Raw genomic sequence first — 24155 nt, forward strand, 5'->3', positions numbered from 1 at the left:
TCCTACTGGATACAATGTCCAGTGTTTTGGTGATGGGTATACTACAAGCCCAACACTCACCATTATACAGGTAATACCCATGTAAAAAACATGCACATATACCCCTTGAATCTAAAATTTAAAAAAGAAAAAAAAAAAGACTACATGCTATCTAGAAAAAGAGACATATTTGATAAAGGTTGTTATCAAAACTATACAGAGAACTCTTAAAATTCAACAAGAAAATGAACAACCCAGTTAAACAATGGGCAAAAGATCTGAACAGACACCTCACCAAAGAGGATACATGGATTACAAATAACTATATGAAAAGATGCACAGAAGTGTATGTCATTAGGGAATTCCAAATTAAAATAATGAGATACCACTACGCACCTATTCGAATGGCAAAATTCCAAAACACTGACAACACTAAATGCTGGCTAGGATGTGAAATAACAATAAGTCTCATTTATTGCCGGTGAAAATACAAAACGGTACAGTTACTTTGGAAGATATTTTGACAATTTCTTACAAAACTCAACATACTTTTACCATACAATCCAGCCGTCATCCTCCTTGGTATTTACCCAAAGGAGTTGAAAATTGAAATGTGAGTCATAACCACAACAATGCTGTCTCACACCTGTCAGAATGGCTACTATTAAAAAGTCAAAAAGTAACAGACACTGGTGAGGTTGCGAAGAAAAGGGAACACGTATACACTGTTGGTGGGAGTGTAAATTAGTTTAACCATTGTGGAAAGCAGTGTGGCAATTCCTCAAAGAGCTAAAAACAGAACTACCATTTGACCCAGCAATCCCATTACTGGGTATATATCCAAAGGAATATAAATTGTTCTGTTTTAAAAACAAACACATGCATATATTCACTGTAGCACTACTCACAATAGCAAAGCATGGAATCAACCTAAATGTCCACCAATGGAAGACTGGATAAAGAAAATGTGGTACATATACACCATGAAACACTACGCAGCCATGAAAAAGAATGAGATCATGTCCTTTTCAGGAACATGGATGGAACTAGAAGCCATTACCCTTAGCAAACTAATATTGCATGTTCTGACTTATAAGTGGGAGCTAAATGGCCGGGCGCGGTGGCTCAAGCCTGCAATCCCAGCACTTTGGGAGGCCAAGGTGGGCGGATCACAAGGTCAGGAGATCAAGACCATCCTGGCTAACAAGGTGAAACCCCGTCTCTACTAAAAAATACAAAAAAAATTAGCCGGGCGTGGTGGCGGGCACCTGTAGTCCCAGCTACTCGGGAGGCTGAGGCAGGAGAATGGCGTGAACCCGGGAGGCGGAGCTTGCAGTGAGCCGAGATCGCGCCACTGCACTCCAGCCTGGGGGACAGAGCGAGACTCCGTCTCAAAAAAAAAAAAAAAAAAAAAGTGGGAGCTAAGTGATGAGAACACATGGAAACATAGAGGGGAACAACAGACATTAAGGCCCACTGGAGGGTCGAGAGTGGGAGGAGAAAGAAGATCAGATAAAATAACTAATGGGTACGAATAGGCTTAATACTTACTTGGGTGATAAAATAATCTGTAAAACAAACCTTCCATGACACTGGTTTACCTGTATAACAGACCTGCCATGTACCCCTGAATTTCAAATTGAAGTTTTTCTAAAACCCTGCACACAAATGTTTAGAGCAGTTTTATTCATAATTGTCAAAACTTGGAAGCAACAAAAATGTCCTTCAGTAGATGAACAGATAAATAAACTGTGGTACATTCTGACAATGGAATATTATTCACCATTAAAAGGAAATGAACTATCAAGCCATGATAAGACATGGGGGAAACTTAAATGCATATTACTAAGTGAAAGAAGCAAATCTGAAAAGGCTACATGGGGCATGACGCCAACTGTATGGCACTCTGGAAAAGGAAAGCAATAGAGGCAGTGGTTGTCAGGGGCTTGGAGGGAGAGATAAATGAGTAGACCATAGAGGGTTTTTAGGACAGTGAAACTATTCTGTAAATCACTATAATGGTGGATACATGTCATTATACATGTCAAAACCCAAAGAACTGCAAGTGTGAACCCTCATGTAACCCACGAACTTTGGTTGACAATGACATGTCAATTCTAGTTACTGATTGTAACAAATGCACCACTGAAGTACAGGATGTTGATGATGGGAGAAACTGTGCATGTGTGGGGGAAGACGGTATAGAAACTCTCAATGCTCTCCGCTTAGCTTTGCTGAACCTAAAAGTGCTCTGAAAAAAGTTTATATATTTAGCAAAATAGATATGATCGCGCCAGAGAATTCATTCTGGGGACTAGATAGTTTCGGTTGGTGCACAAAACTGATCAAATAACCCACATATACCAAACCTAGCCTCTACTAGGTTTCTCAAATTGTGGACACTGGGAAACATATTAAAATTGGTTGGCATGTCCTTTAAAGATGATTAAAGAGCCATTTTCTAGACCTCCTGAATCAGAATTTCTTAGTGCTGCAAGTTAATAGTCTGCAGTTTAGCAAGTTATTGGGGTCACTTTTATGTGTCAGGAGGTTTAAGAATCAGTATTCTATTCATGTCCACACATTTTGGGGTACAAAAGCAGATGCCAAATTGATTTCAAATAAGTTTTAATAACTTTACCTTCTCATTGAGCACAATCAACAAGCTTAAAATTTGTGAAAAACCATTAAATTATCTATGTATTCTTTTTCTCAAACCCTCTATAAATTAATGAAATAAGCCATGTAAATAATAGTGAAATAGATTCATTTGGGAAAATGCATGTATGTCTCTGACACCATTTTGAAAAGGAATAAAAACATAAATGATTTGTGATTTTGGCAAACAGTACAAATATATTAATACATCTTAGAGATGAAATCATTATCAGCATTATCTTTACTACAAGACATACTAAGAATATTTTAAATAAGACGGAAATATTTTGCTTTTAAGTTTGAGAGAATCATGAAGGAACTGTTCAACTTTGTGTGTTCATCTGATAAGAGGACAGCTAAATGTATCCTCCCCATATTTCCTGTTTCTATTTTTAAGAATACCACAAGCAGCTATTCTAACATGTCTTTCTTACATAAGTTGTCCACAAATGCAGCCTGGCTAGAACAGCCTATCTCGAATTGGTTGCTTAAAATTCTAGGTGTAATTGGCAAAATAACAGTGACTCAAAAGAATATCTGCACCCCCAAATCTAAGGAGCTAAAACTTAATGCCGGTGTTACTTAAGAAAATCTCTCCACCACAAAACCTCAGTTTTGTCTTTTTGTATATATACCCCACTTGTACTCTGAACTCCATAATTTCACATATTATTTTCTTTAATGACCTATTTACTCTAGTATTTTGAGCTTCATAAGCAAACTGAAAATATAATGTCAATTTGATCAGTTTCTCGTGCACCATTTCTGTTGTCACCCACCCCACCTAACACACACACACACACACAGAGATCACATTCATTTGTGCAGCAGCTCAGCTCACATATTTGTTCAAATGGATTTTAACCTTTGCTATCCACTTTGTATGAAGACTATTACATTATTCAGTAGCAGCACCTGAAAATTCGAATAGCCTCAAACTGTTGAATAAAATTATAGGCTATTTTTGAAATAGTTTAGCTCAAGTACTTTGGAAAGTCCAAAAATCTGAATCCATCTTTTGCTATACTCTTAAGTGGCTGCAACCTCAGTATTTTAAAATAAATGATTAGCAAACTAAAATATGTCACTACAGATGATTTGCCCTGATTCCTTAGTAAGAAGAACAGCAAGATGCAGATGTGGTGAATGAAAGCAAATTGACCCCTACAGACCAATTAAATATTCTGGGTTTTCCTCCATTCCATTAATTGCACTTTAACTTGCTATCAAGTCAAGCATGAAGCAGTTTAAGCTATCTTCACTTGTCCAATGATACCTATTCTGACTAACTTTTAAACTATTCAGATGCCCATAAGTATATTAATTCAGCAGCATTATGTCACATTCCTATCCATTAGTCTATGTGACCCAAACAGTGAGTCTCTACTTTGCTCATAAATGTGCTATACATTGACTGCTCCATTAATACCTATATTTGCTTATCAATCTAACAGAGTAGATATAAGCATTTGTTTGCCAGATATGTGGAACATCTACCCTATATCCAATTGGTATATTCTATATTTTTATTGCACCATTTATTATTTTCATTTTCTCATATCAAGCCTAAAATGATTTCTCCTTTGCGTTTAAGAAACACCATTCTTAGACTGACACAAGAAAAATTTCTTATTATGGAAGACTGACTTGAAATGTACAATCATTACTGTATTTATGGTTGGTTAGTCAAATTGCATCATTTTGTTTTCAAGAGTGTGTAGTGAACTGATCCAGATAACACAAACCTCTTTTCCCTACAAGTCTTTCCAATAGCTTCAAAGGCAAGATCGAGTTTGTATATTGGGTAAAATGTAGCTAAATTTAAACGTTCTACTATTCTGCTACTCATGATGTCAATCAGTTTTGGAGAGATTTTGTTATTCAAGGCTGTAATATAAAAAGCTCCCAAATAAGTTTCTGAGAGAAATTTTAATCATTTGTCCTATGGACCCTTAAGACCCAAGCACTAACATGAACATTTCTAAAGTAAAAATTCTCAAATTGAGAAATATTATTTGACATCCTGTTGGGCCCAGACAATGATGTCAACATGCTGATCATTCAATGGTCCCTGTTGGAGTCAGAAACAGACTTAACTCCTCACACATATGGATGCATATTCTGTTGGTGCTTCTTTTACATTTCTTGCCAGTCTTGAGTTCGGTCCAATGACAGAATGGTTGAGGGAAGCATAAACAATGCCCGGTTTGTTTTCTTCCAGGCATGGATTAGAATAAACTTCAGACCCTTCCTGCATCCTGAAACAAAGGTCAGGGTCATTATCATAAATTCCAGTTTCTGATAGCAGTACTTGGGAATTTTGCCTGGTGCTTGCTTCTGTTTGCTCACTCTTAAGGTGAGCATCAACCTATAATAGAAAAAAAGATGGTTTTAAGTGACACTTACGGCCATGGTAGTGCACATTCATTAGCAAACTATGAATGAAAGGCTTAAATGGAGTCATGTCCGTTGTGAGAAATAATCTACTGTTCCTCACATACTCTGCTGACATCTACATTTTCAGCTAAATCTCAATTATTAGAGGATGAAAGGCTTGAGAATCACTATGTCACCCCTAAATAGTTATTTTGTGCTTTATTACTGGTCACTTTTGAGGTCACGGAACATTTTTTAATCCCCCTTCAAGATAAAAAGCATAGCCCAAATTGATGGAAAAAGCAAAAAATATCCTATGAAAACTTCAGGCAGTTTATAACATGATGAATAGCATTTAATGCAGTTTAGAATAAAAAGATTAAGGATAAAGCAGAACAGATACCCCCTAAGAGGGCAGAAAGAATAAATATTATGAGTTAGCCAAGATATATTACTATAATTTGAGACCTTAAATTTAAAAATTGATGTCAGTTTTGGAAAGATAAAGCTTAGAAAAAGTTCTAAAACAATATTCCAGTTGTTATTCCTATCAAAAGAAAATCTTTTTTTTTTTTTTGAGATGGAGTCTCACTTTGTTGCCCAGGCTGGAGTGCAGTGGCGGGATCTCGGCCCACTGCAAGCTCTGCCTCCCGGCTTCACGCCATTCTCCTGCCTCAGCCTCCCGAGTAGCTGGGACTACAGGGGCCCACCACCTCGCCCGGCTAATTTTTTGTGTGTTTTTAGTAGAGACGGGGTTTCACCATGTTAGCCAGGATGGTCTCCATCTCCTGACCCCATGATCCCCCCACCTCGGCCTCCCAAAGTGCTGGGATTATAGGCGTGAGCCACCGCTCCCGGCAAGAAAATTCTTACCGTTTCAAATATAGCCAAATATCTTAGAGCTTCTGAGAAAGAGGTGAGTTTGTAAAAACAAAAAGTAAAATTAGTCCTGATGTTTTCTCACTCTTCAGTTATTTATTAGCCACTCCTACCTATACAAAGGTTCACCTGACAAAGAAGATGTGTTCATTCTAGGGGCTATTTCAGTTTTTTAAATTCAAGTTTTGCCCATCGATTTATGCTCTTGACGTCTGGCCTAACTCCTTTAAGGTATCAGGTCCACAGTCTTTGAAAGTCAACATACTTTATCTGGTCCTTTGTCATCCTCATTGTGATGTATGCAGTAGGATGTCTATGGCAGATTTCCTTGGCAGAGCTCTATCATGCAAGCATGTCTGGCTTTACCCTGAGAAGCTAGGTAAGAATTCCTGATACAGTGCCACCCTTTGATGTGGTGGCTGCCCAGAAATAACAGTAAGGCTGAGCGACTGAAAGAGGCAGAGGTTGCTTGGCTAAGATAAAAAGTACTCCCAACTCCACTGAAAGGAGCCTGGTTGAGGTCAGTAGGTGGCACACTAAAGAAGACTGTCAAGTGAACTGAAAAACAGCCTTTAGTCTGCAATATATCAACAGGATCCTGTGATACTTTTCAATCTGTTTAAGCCTGTCAATTCAGTTACCTGTCTCTCATCCCAAGAAATGGCTCATTTCCATGAAAAATTTTGTTAAAATGAATGGAGCAAAAGAAAATATAGTGCTCTGCAGCACCCCTGCCGTGGCACCCTGTCAAAGTGGCTGGGTGCCACAAGGCCAATGCACCACAATGTGGTGGATAGAGATGATAAAGCCAGAAACAGCAATCCCACCTTACATTCTTATGGCAGGTTACAGTATACAAAGCATTTTAAAATTTGTATTTATAGTGTATGTTTAGATATAATTCACATGCCATAAAATTCACCCTTTTAAGTGTACAATTCAGTGGTTTTTATTAGGCAAGCACTTTATACCCTCAAAGGACCATTTTGGATTAAGATCAGAGCTTTGGCTTTTATATATACCAGTTATGTTTGTACCAGTTCCTTTCCTGTCATGTTTATACCAGTTCCTTTCTGTACTTTGATTTCTCCACAGTTCCCAAACTAGTTTTATGTTAAGAAATATTTAGCCCCAAGGATCTAATATGGTATCCTTTTGATTATTTTCTGAAATGCTAGACAACTGAAATGGGGCAAAAATCTTCAAATTCCTGTTAATGTAAAAAAAACACTTTAAAACAAACTTCCCAAACAATTGCACATACAGAAAATACCCTTTTGAATTAAGCTTCAAATCGTAATTTATCCAGCCTACACAGGAAGAAAAATGTCCACAGCTTAACCAACCTGGGTTTTACTTGCACAGTAAATTATTTAGATTTTTATCTTAAATAATTTCATAGCTCTCTGGCCTTATTGTAATCAAGTGAAATTTTTATTATTATTTACTATAGAAAGAAAATAATATTTAAGAAAATTTCCCTATTTGAGGGAACAAAGCCTTAGCACCCAACACAGTGCCTACTGTGTTGCTCATGAAACTGTGTTTTCATGATACTCATGGAAACTTAATAGAAATTGGTCAAGTTGAGTGTACTTGGTTTGGTTTGAAATTAAGCAGCTTGGTGGGGAATGTTGAATGCCATTTAATATTATATATAGAATTATTGGCTGTCTCAATTTTGTCTTTTGTGGATTTTTAAAAGGGTTACTACCTCTTTATCGCTATTCTTCCTTACTGAAACACACACACACATCACGTTCCTTTGCAGTATCTCATTTATGACTGTTTAGTTTTAATTAGAGAGCTTCAGAATGCTTTTCCACAAATATATTGCCTCATCTTGCATTCTTTTTTAGTTCTAATATCTCCATGACATTCAACTCAAAAGAAAAGCCTATATTTACATTCCAAACCTTGTAGGAAAGATTGACTCCAAAATTCCCTTCCTTTAGTCTGAGTGGTCCCTTCCTGGATGAGCCCATACACGTTGTCAGGGACCTCTGTGTAATAACTAAGACAAAGATCATGTCTCTATTTTGCTGGTGCTATTTATGAAGATATCTAATCATTTTATGAGGTTATTTATGGGTTCATTCTTTCATCAGCTCCCTATTCTCTTCCAGAAAGACCTTAAGGTGTTTACATAAAAAATAAGTGAATAGCCTGAAGCCACATAACAGGCAAGAGCAGAGTCAAGTTTGTATGGTTCAGTCTCTGACTTTTCTGTCTTGGATCTGGACTGCCTTCCATGAACTTCCAAAGAACCACTTATTATGAGACTTGTTAACCCTAAAGAGTCTTTGCTGCATAGAGAGCAGAATGCAAAATTCACATTTTTAAAAATGGGTCTATGTATATATATATATATATATATAACATAGAATAATGCCTGGCACATGGCGTTACATAAATTCATTGAATGAATATTAAACACAGTATAACACAAATTGCATTGTTTCAACAGATACATCAAGCTTACCAGGGTAATTTCCCTTCCTGCTGTGTCAGAGAGTTCATTTTGCTTTCCTGGAAGACAAAAAGAAAAAGAAGTAATCAAAAGGAGTAAAGAAAGCAGAAGTAAACCACCTTGCCACCCATGCTTACCCTGTTGAATGCCAGGGATAATGTTGTTAGTTTTGGCTTGTTAATTTGCTTTGCCTAGCACACACTTGTTTGTAAGAATTCACACTGACCAGCTCTCTCTCTGGTTCATCACTTTTCAGTCCACATAGCCCCATGGCATATCTAAGAGGAAGGGCAGGGATCTAGTATATCACTTGGAAGAGACTGGAAGTCCTTGCTCTGGGGACATTCCATACTCAATGCCAGAAATGCTGCTGTCCTGTCACCTGTGCAGCCAAGATCTCCTACTACCTAGTTCACTTTGGATGTGGTAAATCAAAAGATTTATCCCTGACTCCTTTTCTGAAGTTCTGAGAGAGGTTCCAGCAGTCTCAAGAAAGATGATGAAAGATACAGAGAGGCCATAGAAAGAGCCATGGAGCTGCAGATGAAGAATTGGGGTAAGAGAGAATTCTTCAGAATCCAGAGAAGGTTCTGAACTCCAGAAGTTCTCACTCCAAAATACCAGAAGCACTTTTGCCCAGTCAAAGTTTATTCCTGTGTCACACAGAATAAGGGTTGCTCTATCTAGCTCAGTTTCTATAGCTACACTGTAGCTGGTGTTGTGAAAACAGGAATGGGAGAGGATGGAGGAGAAGAAAAAAGAAAGAGAAAACTGAAGTAGTTCAGGCCAAAGCTAGATCAGAATTCTCTATGCTCTCCTCTCTTACTTAACATGCTTGGTCATAACATTGAGGGAGTTCTTGCAAAAGTAGAAAGGAATTATTTTCAAAATATCACACCATTCCCATCATAGCCAAACCCACATTTTTCATATGCATTATTGTTGGGTAAGGATTCAGGTCAAGCACATGTTTATAATGGCAACAGAAAGTACAGACATATTAATTTTCTCTGGGGACATTGGTTCTTCAGTTAGATAAGGGTGTGTGTGGGACTGGCATGATGTGGTGTGGCTGTGAAAAGAGGATAATACAAAATAAATCAGATATCTTGATCTGAGAGATTGTTTCAACTTCCAATCCTGTTAAGGTTTAGAAGAGCTCTTTCTCACACAAACCTAAGATTGATGCAAAGAGAATGATGAAGTCTCAGCAATGTGCTATGCTCGCCACATTGACTCAAGGGAGCCCCAACTAACCCATTTAACTTTTTAGCACAAGTATGAGTTGTCTTCTAGGAAATCATTATCCATGGTTTACAGGGTTGGGAAAGAAAACAACAGGAAGAAACTAAAAATCCTTTAGCCCCAGAAATAAGAATGGCCCCAAATGTGTGGTACTGGGGGCAGAGGGAAAATAGAACCCACCTTGGTGCCTTCTCAGGCAGCAGAACAGGCAGAAACAGGTAGTGATGAGTAGAGGCAATCCCCCCAAAGGAAGTAAACTATACAGGAGCCATGGTCTGCTTGCCATTTCGTCCTTGGAGGGTCGTTCTGAGGCACTTTTTACATCTGGAATGTTAGTAAATGCTAAAGAGAGTTAGGAAATCTGAGATATATTGGGATCAGCAGCACCCCTCTGCATTGTCAGAACTTGAATGAAGGAGATTTCAGGCCAATGCCTCCACTTCCCCTTCAGAGGCATTCCTCAAGAATCCCAGTGCCCTCAGCCACCTCTTGCTTTCTTGCTGAGCAGATGTGGCTCTGCAATAATTTATCTTTTGCAGAAACTCTTTATTCTGATAGAGTTAATCTTCCACAGAACAATCTTCATGATAGCTGTCAGAAGGTACTTCATTAAGCCTTTCTATTTACAGTATCTAACTCTCATATTCATCACTTAAGTAGGAAAACCATTGTCTTTATTTTGTCCCAAGAATTGCTCCAAGTCAGATAGCTAGTGAGTGGCAATGGGAAGCAAGCCAACATGTTTGTAACATGAAATTCAAGTTTCTTCAACACAATGTCCTTTCCTTGTCTCATAACTTATCAGAATCTCCAAATATCTAATACTTTTGATATCCTCAAAAGTGCTCTGTATGGCACAAAGCTAATGCGCATTACTATTGATCAATGTTAATATGCATTGAGGCCCGGTTTGTCTGCAGTTGTTCACAGCTCATTAGCAGGTTGTGAAACAATTTAGTAGGTCACAAATAGCATTTTAAAAAATGAAACAGAAGAGGATAGAAATCATCAGAATGCATCACACACACTAGAGCAGTGGTTCTCAAGCAGGACAATTTTGGCTCCAGAGAACATGTGGCAATGTCTGGAGACATTTTTGGCTGTAACAAGGTAGGGGGAGGGAGGCTGGCAACCAGTGAGTAGAAGCCGGGGATTCTGCTAAACACCCTACACTATACAGGATGCAACCCCCACTTAGTGCAACAAAACATTATCCAGACCAAAATGTCAATGGAGAAACTCTGTCTTATGGTTAAGTATGACCTTACGAAACGTTTTTATATTTGTATGCATTATGGGTTGTGATGTAAGATCTAGTTTTTTTTGTTTGTTTGTTTGTTTTTAATTTTGGGTTACTGTTAACACAATATGAAAAATACTGGAGTAAGATATTCTAAGGTCTGGCCTGGTGGCTCACACCTGTAATCTCAGCACGTTGGGAGGCCGATGCAGGCAGATCACTTGAGGTCAGGAGTTCGAGACCAGCATGGCCAAAATGGTGAAACCCCATCTCTACTAAAAATACAAAAATTAGCTGGGGGTAGTGTGCACCTGTAATCCCAGGTACATGGGAGGCTGAGACAGGAGAATCACTTGAATTCGGTAGGTGGAGACTTCGGTGAACCGAGGTGGTACCACTGCACTCAGCCTGGGTGACAGAGTAAGACTCCATCTCAAAAAAAAAAAAAATTCTATTAATTATATTATAATGTTATTTTGTTTGGCTAGATGCTTGGGTTTGGGGTAAAAATGATTAGAGGCAACTGAAGTTGCACAAAAAGTGGTTTGGTTATTCAGAGTGGTAACAAATGTTGTCTATTGATGCTGCAGCTGCTGTTGAGGTTAGCGAGCAGCCAAACCACTGCCAGGAGTGCCAGAAACAGCTGTCTGGGGGAGGGTCTTGGATAGCAATGGGGACTATGGTTTCTACAACGGATACCCTAATACAAACAAATCTGCTGGATCAAGAAGATCCAACTTCTGTTATTTCTTTAACCACCAAAACAAAACTAATTTCCTTAATTTTACTTGATTAGTTTGATCAAATAAAACTAATTCAGAACAAACTGTTTCTCTATTTCAGAACAAACTCAAGACTCCCCCTAACTTATTTTGAATTTGTTCTGAAATAAAGAAATAAGATAAATAACTGAAATTGATTGAGAAAATGATGAGGGTGTACACTCACATGTGTCCAAAACCAGAGCTAGCCTTAGGGAGGATTCCAGTGTTTGCACACTACCAGAGAATACAAAAATCTATCTCAAGATCAGTAAGCACAATTTGTGGAACATCACTCCAAGATCATTGACACAAAGTAAATATCTGGGCTTATTTTGAAGCTCACTGAAAGACTGTAAATACAACACAATCTTTGTCGGTCTGCTTTGATCTCCTCTTCCCCATTTCTTAAGCATAAGGACACAGTATAGCTTGCACAATGATATCACAGGCACCTGGAATAACAAGAGGCACATTCAGCAGGTGCTCCAAATCAGGGTGGAAGCCCACAAGGACTTCCTGCCCTCTCATTCCACACCCACTTTCCTGCCACAGATAATGATCACATTTTGGGGAAGTTCTTTTTTCTTTTTTTTTTTTTTTGAGACAGAGTCTCGCTCTGTCACTCAGGCTGGAATGCAGTGGTGCAATCTCAGTTCACTGCAGCCTCCACCTCCTGGGTTCAAGTGATTCTCCTGCTTCAGCCTCCTGAATAGTTGGGATGACAGGCGCCTCCCACCGTGCCCAGCTAATTTTTTGTATTTTTAGTAGAGATGGGGTTTCACCATGTTGACCAGGCTGATCTCAAACCCCTGACCTCAAGTGATTTGTCCGTCTCGGCCTCCCAAAGTGCTAGGATTACAGGTGTGAGCCACGACGTCCAGCCTTGGGGAAGTTCTTAATCAGAAACTGACCAAGGGAAGTTTGGGAAGGGTGAAGTGGCAGGCCAATGGATGTTTCAAGGACTGTTCCCCAGCTCCGTCAACTTTTCCCCTAGGACTTTGGCTTGTTTTGCAAGGTGCTTTTCTTCATTCTGGGAGAAGAGTGCTTTCACAAGAGCATCCAAGCCCCAACTCTGTCACAGTCCTGTTCTTACATGAACTTTTAACTTGAACATAAACAGCAAAAGAGGGTCACTTATAAAAACAAGAAAATGTGCAAAATCACTTCAGAAATATATTTCACAGGAAAAAATAAAATATTTTTTATCAGACCTCCAAAATTTCTTTATGAAAAGCATTGTCCTTAAACATATTTCCAAAATATATTTTTCTCCTCACCTTATACTTAGTTCACTGAGCACTTTCAGGTTCAGAAGGAAAAGGAATTTTTCTTTGACCCTCCCTGTTATTTTTGTTTTCACCACTTCACTAAAGAAAAATGCACACCTAGATTAAATTAGTTTTAAATCCACACAGAGTTTAAATTAAAGTTAATTCCTAAACAATCTACCTTTTGTGAAGGAAGTACAAAAAAAAAAAGAAATATTACACAAATTCCGGCCTTCCAGGACATTATAATCTTTCATGAGACCTAAAAGACATTTCCACACATTACTACAGTGAAAGGAAATGATAAATGAGAGGCACAGACCTTAAATGGCATAAAAATTGGTAAAAAGGAGTGATCCCTTCCCCTCAGGTGATCACGAGAGGCTTCCTTAAGAACTTGGAAAATGAGCTGAGATTGAAAGGAGAGGTAGAATTTCCATAGGTGGAGACAGATGAATGGGTGCTCTACAAGTGGCAAGAGCAGCATACACAGGGCAATGATGGAGATGTGGTTATGGCAAGTAAGGCCGTTAGGCTACAACTGAGAGGCTCTAAATGGAATCCAGAAACAATCTAGAAAGGTGGTGGGATCAAACTATGGAAGACTTTGAATGCTGGTAAACAAAGATGAGCCCAATATTGTGACCACTGGGGATGCTATGCAAGAGAGTGTTGTTATGAAGGAAGTGTATGAGGTAAATTAAGTGTATTTGACTGATATTGACCAAAATGGGGAAATACTAAAGACAAAGAGTCCAATCGTAGAATTAATTGGAATTATTTAGAAGGAAGATAATGATGGTGCGAGATGCTCATAGAAGCAATTGGAGGAAACACATCACAGAGTGGAATGTTGTGGAGAGACAAGAGTAGGAAGCCAAAGAAAATTCTCTGGGATTTTCCATGAGGATCAAGAGCATTAATTAACAAACTGATAAGGAAGGGAGTGATAAGAAGGGTAGGTGAGTAGGAAACTAGGAGAGTAGAAATGTTCGAAAAGAAACTGACAAGGCCCTTCATGTCTCCTATTTACCTCTTAGACTTTCTCTTTCACCACTTCATACTTCACATACTTTGTTCCATAAAACCCGCAAAGGCACAGGATTTAGGAGGGAATGTTATTCCCTTTCCCCTAAAGTTGGGTTCTTTCCTTCACAAAATAGATAGATTGTTGATCCTAATCTCAGCCCCAACTTGATCCCTAGAACAGGCACCTTTATACACTTTACAAACTATAGACTATTTTTAGTCATCATGAATGACCCAAATATGGGATAGAGCAGAAATTGTAATGCTACTTTTGTGTAATAGACTTTTGTATCACAATTAATTATTAACTTCTGACCTTGCATCTGACCTTGGCTAAATTCATCTCTCGTATAGAAGTAGATTAGTTCTCATAAAGAAAGACTGAATTACACAAGGCTTCTCTTCCAAGGAAGGTGGACTCAATGCCTCAAAATTTAATTTTATTATACATTATGTTAATATATTATATAAATTAGTTAATAGCACTTATTTATTCAATAGTATATATCATTCTAGAATTAACATTTTGCAGATTTTCCTTATTTTTGTAATTTATTTTGCCTGTTTAAAAAATAGTATTTGTTAAAAATTCAATATTTTGTCTCATTAATGTGAATTAATAAAGCAATTCTTTCCAGAAAGTGTTCATTCCATACATCCTTAATATAGGCTTCTCCAGGTTGATGAAGACAATTTTTGTCCTTTGCATATACTATGTTCTTTAATTCATTTACAAAGAAATATTTAGTGAGCCCCTACCATGTGCCAGGTACCCTGCCATCCATCATACAGAGCAAAGATGTTTAAGACACAGCTTCCATCCTGAAAAGGTTTATAAGCCAGTGCATGGATGGTCACAAGTAATTAGCATCGAGCTTGACGCTATATTTGCAAAAGCAGAGTCCCTAACTCTGCCATCGATTTCTTCTACATTTCATAATTGAGGGTTGTAGCTACTACTCAAGTGCTATGCATTTTTTCATGGGGCTGCTGTAAGAAATTTTAAACTAACTTAAAGCATTTTAAAAGAATTTCAATGGATTCCTTCACTGGGCTACTTTAAGGGAGTTGAAAGACACTCAAAAGTAAGCATATAAAGTAACAAATTAATTTTAAAAAGAACAGTTGTAAAATGTATGCATTCAAGTGAATGATGTCCATAAAGGAACTAAACTGTATGAGGCTGCATCCAGAGTTCAGCCATGCTGCTATTGCAATAACGCTCTTTTGAAATTTCTCCTTCCCAGTAACTTTAAGGGTCAATTTATGAGCAACAAAAGAAACTCCACCTTATTTCTTATAGTTAAAGGGCACTCTTCTTTGATCCAAATATATTTTTATTGTGGTAAAATACATATAACATAAAAATTACCGATTTAATCATTTAAAATGTACAATTAAATGGCATTTAAGATATTCACAATGTTTTGCAAACATGACTACAATCTAGATTCAGAAGATATTTATCACCCCAAAAGGAAACCTTCTACCTATTAAGTAGTCATGCCACATTCTTTATTTCCTCAGCCCCTGGCAACCACCAATCTACTTTCTGTCTCTATGGATTTGCCTATTTTGGATATTTCATATAAACAGAATCACATTGCACGTAACCTTTTGTGCACATCTTCTTTTACTTAGCATAATGCTTCTGAGGTTCATCAATGTTGTAGCATACATTAGTACTTCACTCCTTTTCATGACCGAATAATATTCTGTGTGTGGATAAACTACATTTCCTTTATCCATTCATCAGCTGAACATTTAGGTTGTTTCTACCTTTTGGCTATTGTGAATAGTGCGGTGATAAACATTCACGCACAAGGTTTTGTGTGAACATATATTTTAATTTCATTTGAGTATTTACTTAGGAATGGAATTACTGGGTACTGTGACAACTAGGTTTTATCTTTTGATTTTGAGGAACTGTTAGACCACTTTCTAAAGTGACTGCACCATTTTACATTCTCATCAGCAATGGATAGGGTTTCTATTTCTTCACATCCTTGCTAATACTTTTTATTTTCTGTGTTTTTTTTATTCTAGTCATTCGATGGGTGTGAAGTGGGTTTTCACTGTGACTTTGATTTGCATTTCTCCAGTAACTAATGACATTGAGCATTTTTTTCATATGTTTATTGGCCATTTGTATATTTTCTTTGATGAAATGTCTATTCAAGTCCTTTGCTCATTTTAAAATTAGGTTGACAGTCTATTTGTTGTTGAATTTTAGTGTCTTTTGATGCACAAAAGTGTTTAATTTTTATGAAGTCCAATTTATCTATTTTTGGTGTTATTGTTGATTATGCTTTTGTAATCATATCTAAGAAAGCACTACTAAATCCAAGATCAGAAACATTTATCCCTGTGTTTTCTCTTAGGAAACCAGAGTTTTATTGTTTTATATAATGTAGTTTTTATAGTTTTAGCTCTTCTACTTAAATGTCTGACTTATTTTGATTTCTTAAAATACTGTGTGAGATGGGGGTTCAAATTAATTCTTTTACATATGAATATCCAATTATCCTGGCACCATTTATTGAGACTATTCTCTCCCCACTGAATAATCTTGGTACCCTTATCAAAAATCAATTGACTACAGATGTATGGAGTTTATTCTGGACTCTCAATTCTATTTACATTGATCTCTTTGTCTATCCATATGACAGTACTACTCTTTTTTTTTTTTTTTTTTTTTACAGTCATTGTGTAGTAAGTTTTGAAATAGGGAAGTCTTAGTTTCAGTTTTGCTCTTTTTCAAGATTGTTTTGGCAATTCTGGGTCTGTTGCAACTCAATGTGAATTTTAGGATCAGCTTTTTTATTTCTGCAATAGCAACAAAAAGCTGTTAGGATTTTAGTGGAACTGCATTGAATCTGTAGATCACCTTGGGGAATATTGCTATCTTTACAATATTACATCTTTCAGTCCATGAATACAGAATGTCTTTGCACTTATTTACATATCCTTGAATTTCTTTCAGTCATGCTTTCTTTGTTCAGTGTACAAGTCTTTCACCTCTTTGGTTAAATTTATTCTTAAATATTTTATTTTTTTGATGCTATTGTAAATGGAACTCTTTCCTTAATTTTCTTTGTGGATTGTTTATTGCTAGTGTATAGAAATAGTGGAATTGCTAAATTCATGTATTAGCTTTAATAGTTTTAAATAAATTTTTAAGAATTTTTCTACACATAGGTTCATGCCATCTGTGAATAAAGTTTTACTTCTTCTTTTTTTCTAAGTTAGATATCTTTTATTTCTTGTTCTTGCCTATTTGCTCTGGCTAGGATTTTCAGTTTAATGTTAAATGGAAATGGCAAAAGCAAGGATCCATGTCTTGTTCCTGTTCTTAGGGGGAAAGCTCTAAGCCTTTCACCATTGAATATGATGTTGGCTATAAAATTTTTATAAACCAAGTATTTTTTACTCTCACCTACTCCCCTCTCTATGTATTTTTTCATGTTTTATTCAGCTTGGTTTCCCCGAGCTTAACTTCTATCTGTCCTTCCTCGTTGTCAAAGCATATTAAAGGCCTCTTTCGGGGAACAGGGGACAGAGATGAAGCTCTGAATATTCCCAGAAAATCACTAGGAAGTCAGTTAGTTGTTTGCTGTTTTTCCTCTAAACAAACTGTGAACTATTAAGAAGTGTATAATTGCCTAAGCATCACAAACATAACTTCAAGAAATTGTAATGAACAAAAGTAAAAGAAAAATGAGAAAAAGAGAAAAAAAAAACAAACAAACAAGGACAATCACAGAGCTATTCGCAACTATAGGTATTCACTTTATAATTTTTTCAATATTTCAGTGGTCTACTTTTAGACTTATCAAATAAATTTTATAATCCCTAAAGTCAAAAACAATAACTTTTATTATCTATTTCTCTACTCTCCTCTATCTCACTCACCTCAAACACACACATACACACACATATGTACACACTGGCACATAATAATCTGTGAGGTGTAGCAGATTTCAGATGTGCTATAGGAGTTCCTTTCTAACATAATCACTTGAGAAACTGAACCCCCCTCTTCCTGGAAATATTATGAGAAAAATATCAGATGGTCTAGGTGTTGAGAACTCACCTGTCACATAAAGAGTTGTTGAGTGGCTTTCAATGAGATTAGACTGAAAATTTGCAGAACAGCGGTACGACCCATTGTCATTAGGAAGCACTGGTTCAAAATGTAGAATAAAAAATGAAATGTTATTCTCTTCTTTCCAACTTGTTTGTCTGTCTTCAAGTTTTACACATGTTGTTCCATTGAGCTTGCACCAAGTCACATGAGGCCTGTTAGCACAGTGTTTCACAGGGCATTCTAGTTCAAAGGGATATCCTGCTAAGATGGAGTGTTCAGATTGTCTCTTTATATAAAGCTGTACATCACATGATTCCTTCCCTAAAAGATAAAAACAAAACTAAAATCAAATATGTTCTTCTGGAAGTACCATATATATGTGATTTCAATAGTTCTCAAGCATTATTTGGTAATTTTCAAAAACAACCCCCCAATTTCTAGTAATTAAGCCTCACTAGCAGAATGTCTCATACATATTAGGCACATAATAAATATGTTTAAAAAATGAAATAAATCATTTAATCTTCTGTCTGTCAGGCCTCTGAGCCCAAGCTAAGCCATCATATCCCCAGTGACCTGAACGTATGCATCCAGATGGCCTGAAGCAACTGAAGATCCACAAAAGAAGTGAAAACAGCCTTAACTGATGACATTCCACCATTGTGATTTGTTTCTGCCCCACCCTAACTGATCAATGTACTTTGTAATCTCCCCCACCCTTAAGAAGGTTCTTTGAAATTCTCCCCACCCTTGAGAATGTATTTTGTGAGATCCACCCCCTGCCCCCAAAACATTGCTCTTAACTCCACTGCCTATCCCAAAACCTATAAGAACTAATGATAATCCCACCATCATTTGCTGACTCTCTTTTCGGACTCAGCCTGCCTGCACCCAGGTGAAATAAACAGCCTTGTTGCTCACACAAAGCCTGTTTGGTGGTCTCTACACACGGACACGTGAGACACTGTCTTAGTCTGTTTTCTGCTACTATAACAGAATACCTGAGATTGGATAATTTATGAATCACAGAAGTTTTATTTGGCTCATGGCTCTGTAGGCTGGGAAGTCCAAGAGCATGGTGCCAGCATCTAGCAAAGGCCTTTGTGCTGCATTATCTCATGGCAGAAAGCAGAAGGTGAAAGGGAGCACACAAGACAGAGAAGAATGGGGGCCAAAATTTATCCTTTTATCAGGCGCCCACTCCCGTGATAACTAATCCATTCCTACAATAAGGGCGTTAATACATTCATAACCTACTGATCTCTTAAACGTTCCACCTCATAATACTGTTACAATAGCAATAAAATTTCAACATGAATTTTGGAGGGTGCATTCAAACCATAGCATTCTGTCCCTGGTCCCCCAAAACTCATGTTCTTTTCACATACAAAATACATTCATTCCATCTCAATAGCCCCAAAAGTTTTAATTTATTGCAGAATCAACTCAAAACACCAAATTCAGAGTCTTATCTAAATCAGATATGGATAAGATTCAAGGCATGATTCATTATGAAGCAAATTCCCTCCAACTATGATCCTGTAAATCAAAACAAGTTATCTACTTCCAAAATATAGTGGTAGGACAGATATAAGATAGATATTCCCATTCCAAAAGGGAGAAATAGGAAAAAATGAGAAAGTAACAGGTCCTAAGTTAGTCCAAAACCCAGCAGAGAAATAAAATGGCATTGCTGGGCTTGGTTGATGCTTCAGCACTCACAAGTTGGAGACTCCTACCTGCAGCTCTCCCAGGCTGATGCTTTAGGCTAATATAGCTCCACAGTTCTGGAGTCTCAGTGGCGGTCCACTCCCAAGGCTCCACTAGGCACTGACATGGGAGTGGACTCTTCCTGGGCCCTCAGACTGTCCACAACATCCTTTGAAATCTACATGGAGGAAGTTGCGGCCCACGCCTCTTGCATTCTGCTAAACTGCACACTTAACAAGTGGGTGCCACCAAGGCTTACCAATTGCACCTTATGGAGTGGTGGGTTGAACTGCACCTGGGCTCACTTGAGCCATGGCTGGAGCAGCCAAGGAGCACTGTGCTGGAATTCAGAGGACAGAAACCTGAGGCAGATCTGGGCAGCAAGCCTGTAAAGGGCATTCCAGTTTCCCCTGAAATCAATTTGCCCTCTGAGCTCTGAGCCTATGATGGGAGGGGCAGCCTCAAAGGCTTTGAAATGTCTTCAGGGCCTTTTTCTCAACTTCTTGAATAGTACTTCACTCCCTTCTATCCATATTAATCTCCTTAACAATGGTCACTAGGCCACACCCTTAGTATTTTCTCCCAAACATGCCTTTTCACTTTTTATATGGCTAGGCAGTGAATTTTCCAAATCTTTCTCTTCTGCTTCTCTTTTAATTATAAATTCCATTTTTAAGTCATTTTTTTCCCTCCTGCCTCTTACTGTATGCAGTTCAAAGTAGCCACACAGCAGCCTAAATGCTTTGCGGCTTAGATATTTCTTCCACCAGATATCCTAAATTATTGCTCTTAATTTCTGCTTTCCATAAAGTCCTAAGACATAGATACACTTCCACCAAGTTCTTAGCAACTGTATGACAAGGATGGCCTTTACTCCAGTTTCCAATGGTTTGTTTCTCATTTCCCTTTAGTTATGCACTTGGTGTTGATTTGTATTTTTTTTATTTTCCAGTAAAGTGAAGGCTAAGCGCATGATCCTGAAAGTATTTTCTTTTAAATTATTTTTTTCTCCACTCTTACAGTTCTTCCTTAGCCTTTCTTTCTACGTTTCGAACTACGGTCTCTCTTAGCAATGTCTAATTCATCTCCTTCATTTATTTATTTCACTCATTTTCATGCATTCTTCTGAATAGATGTACAGTATCATACATTATAATGACAGAAGCATAACAGAGATTATAGCCAAAACTCTCTTTTAAATACAAGACAGCTAAAGGCCTTGCCTGTGATTACACAGCTTGTCAGATGTTGAACCAAGGAGCAAATTTTGACCCTGAGTTTCTCATACGTGTCTATCCAGAACAAGGTTTCACCTTATTTCTACACCCTTGCCAGCATAAATATTCTCATTTTATCTATTTCCTCACACCTAATATACCTTTCACTCACATCCTACTTAAAAACCCTTCCTGCTCACATCTCATTAATCCCTGCTCAGAATAATAGAAACTTGATTGAGTTTCCAGGAATCAGAGTGAGAAAAAGGACCTGCAGAAAACTTTTGGAACCTCTTAATATTTATTTATTTATAACTGCTTTGAGACCTCAAACAAGTTCACTTTAAGACTTCTTGATTCAGTTGCTTCCAAAAGTTTAGAACTAAAATGAAACCAAACTGAAAGGTAAGTTATACGGATGAGGTTTTCAAAAAAATGAAGAGAAAGGGTAAAATATTTTACCAAAAGGAAGTGTACCTGAATGTGGTTAGACTTATGACAAAAAAGTAAGAAGGCCAGAGGCAGAAAGGTCAAGTGAAACTCTTGTCTCCAGAAGTCCGTTCCTCTCCCTGAAGTTAATAGACTCCCTCAGCCTCCTAACTTCCCTTTTCATTTTCTTGGATAAGTCAATAATGGTTTATGGAGCCTGTAAGTCTGTGCTAGAATTATGAACAACAATGAGATGGTTATAGACAAAGATCTTTTACCCTCAAAGAGTTTACCATTTAATTGGTAGACCAGGAGTATCTAACAATGAGGGCACCTTTCTTTTCTTTCTTTCTTTTTTTTTTTTTTGAGACAGAGTTTCACTCTTGTTGCACAGGCTGGAATGCAATGGCGTGATCTCGGCTCACCGCAACCTCTGCCTCCCAGGTTCAAGCGATTCTCCTGCCTCAGCCTCCCGGGTAACTGGGATTACAGGCGCCCGCCACTATGCCCAGCTAATTTTGTATTTTAGTAAAGACGGGATTTCTTCATGTTGGTCAGGCTGGTCTTAAACTACCAACCTCAAGTGATCAGCTCATCTCGGCCTCCCAAAGTGCTGGGATTACAGGCTTGAGCCACCACACCCGGCCAGAGGACACCTTTCTAGAATCAATTTACTATACACCACTCTTTATTTCTTTCAGTTTACTGAGCTGAAAGCAAGGCTTGAGGGACCTTGCATGCTGGTTGTTAGGAAGCCTAGGAATAAATCAGATAGGATGTCTGCATTTGTGGAACTTGCCTTCTAATGGGAAATAAAAATGAATGGCAATTGGGAGAGTGTTATATAACACTGTAAAGAGGTACAAATAAGGCCGGGCATGGTGGCTCATGCCTGTAATCCCAGCACTTTGGGAGGCCGAGGGAGGTGGATCACCTGAGGTCAGGAGTTTAAGACCAGCCTGACCAACATGGTGAAACACTGTCTTTACTAAAAACACAAAAATTAGCCAGGTGTGGTGGTGCGTGCTTGTAATCCAGCTACTCAAGAAGCTGAGGCAGGAGAATTGCTTGAACCCGGGAATTAGAGGTTCCAGTGAGCTGAGATCATGCCACTGCACTCCAGCCTGGGCAACAGAGTAAGACTCTGTCTCAGAAAAAAAAAAAAAAAAAAAAAAAGATACAAACAACTTTGCATGGGTCTGCAGAAGGTTAACTTCAGCCGGGGCAAAGCTTCATGGAAAGGCTACACTTGAGCTGAACCTTGGTGAATGAGCAGCCCTTTGCCAATCAGAGCAGTGCGTGTGACAGGGGAGGTATTTTAAGAGTGAGGAAATGAAACGGAAAAGTCTTAGAGACCGGGAACCTCATGATAGATTTAGATCATTGATACACAACTGGATCATGGTTTTCTGACTTAGTGACATGGAGACCACTGGTTGTTTCAGAACAAATGGAATAAGCATTAGGCAGGAGTTTGAACTTTGCTTATCCACCATGAGAAAATACAATGTCTAATTTTGTGGGGATATTTATAAAGGGCGTGGAAACAGCTACAAATGAGACTATTCATTTGAACATTTTTGTTTCAAATGCTAACACACTGAGCGAATTTGATAGTCCCCCGGTTTTGCTGGTCCTCAGTTTCTTCAAAATAAGATGAAAGGATTGAACTGTAAAAGTAGGAAAGTTCTAACTCACCATCCCCTGACCACACAAACACACACAACTTCACCTTCCTTAATGTGTGACTGAAACTATGAAACCACTTCTAGCCTGCAATTTCTATTTCTATTACAATATATTACCTTTCCATTTAGCCATAGGGCTATCACTTGATGTTAGTGGCACAATTAGACATCACTTCAAGTTCTGTCTTTTGTGACTGTATGCTCCGGAGCAGTGCGCAAAGTGGGTTAGGGGTGGAGAAAAGAGCTAGCTTTTTGTGTTGGTGGCATCACTGATTCACAATAAGATTATGGAAACATTGCAGTTCCTAAATATTCTTATCAGCAGGATAATGATCATTCACAATCACACTGACTGGCACAGGAATTTTTCTTGAATGGAGGAATGAACCAATGATGAATGTAGGATTGCAAGCAGGCATTAGAAATCAAGAGTACTCCCTCTGTGCATGAACAAGGTATTATAATACTTCCTATCTCTCAGAGGCTAACACTGATGTTTGTAGTGTAAAAATGACCCACTGAGACAAATAGCACAATTCTACTTTTTTAAATTAATTATTTTTTTTTAGATGAAGTCTCGCTCTTGTTGCCCAGGCTGGAGGACAGTGATGCAATTTCGGCTCACTGCAGCCTCTGCCTCCCAGGTTCAAGCGATTCTCCTGCCACAGCCTTCCTGGTGGCTGGGATTACAGGCACCCACAACCACGTCCGGCTAATTTTTGTATTTTTAGTAGAGACGGGGTTTCGCCATGTTAGCAAGGCTGGTCTTGAACTCCTGACCTCAGGTGATCCACCCACCTCTGCCTCACAAAGTGCTGAGATTACAGGTGTGAGCCACCGGCCCGGCCGACAAATAGCACAATTCTAATTGTCCATCTGACAAGCTTGTTAAGACCCCTTTTCTGCTTGTTCTGAATTACGCATATCCATCTTATGATACTTAGGACACACAAAGCTATCCCCCAAAAGTTTGTCTTATCAAATAAATATTTCCTGAAGAGGAATAACTATCATAGTTGCTTTTGGCTGTTACTCAACTTCCAACTATCAGTTATTTTATTTCATTTTTTATTTATGTATTTTTTGAGACAGAGTTTTGCTCTTGTTGCCCAGGCT

At 38.1% G+C, this 24155-nt stretch overlaps 1 protein-coding gene across 2 annotated transcripts in view; it reads right to left on the minus strand.

The window, feature by feature from the left end:
• Positions 1 to 1378: 1378 nt before the first annotated feature.
• Positions 1379 to 24155, minus strand: part of BTLA (B and T lymphocyte associated) — a 36688-nt gene continuing 13911 nt past the window's right edge. The window contains exons 2-5 of one of the 2 annotated variants that reach the window (XM_054481568.2): positions 18002 to 18316; positions 9788 to 9931; positions 8375 to 8421; positions 1379 to 5005 (exon numbers count right to left, since the gene is read on the minus strand). In XM_054481568.2, coding sequence (XP_054337543.1) covers positions 4730 to 5005; positions 8375 to 8421; positions 9788 to 9931; positions 18002 to 18316 — 782 coding nt within the window. In that variant the 3' untranslated portion in view covers positions 1379 to 4729. The remainder of the gene's footprint in view (positions 5006 to 8374; positions 8422 to 9787; positions 9932 to 18001; positions 18317 to 24155) is intronic. The other variant, XM_054481569.2, reaches the window with a different exon arrangement.

The sequence above is a fragment of the Pongo pygmaeus genome, chromosome 2, assembly GCF_028885625.2.
Source record: "Pongo pygmaeus isolate AG05252 chromosome 2, NHGRI_mPonPyg2-v2.0_pri, whole genome shotgun sequence".
Classification (NCBI taxonomy): Eukaryota; Metazoa; Chordata; class Mammalia; order Primates; family Hominidae; genus Pongo; species Pongo pygmaeus.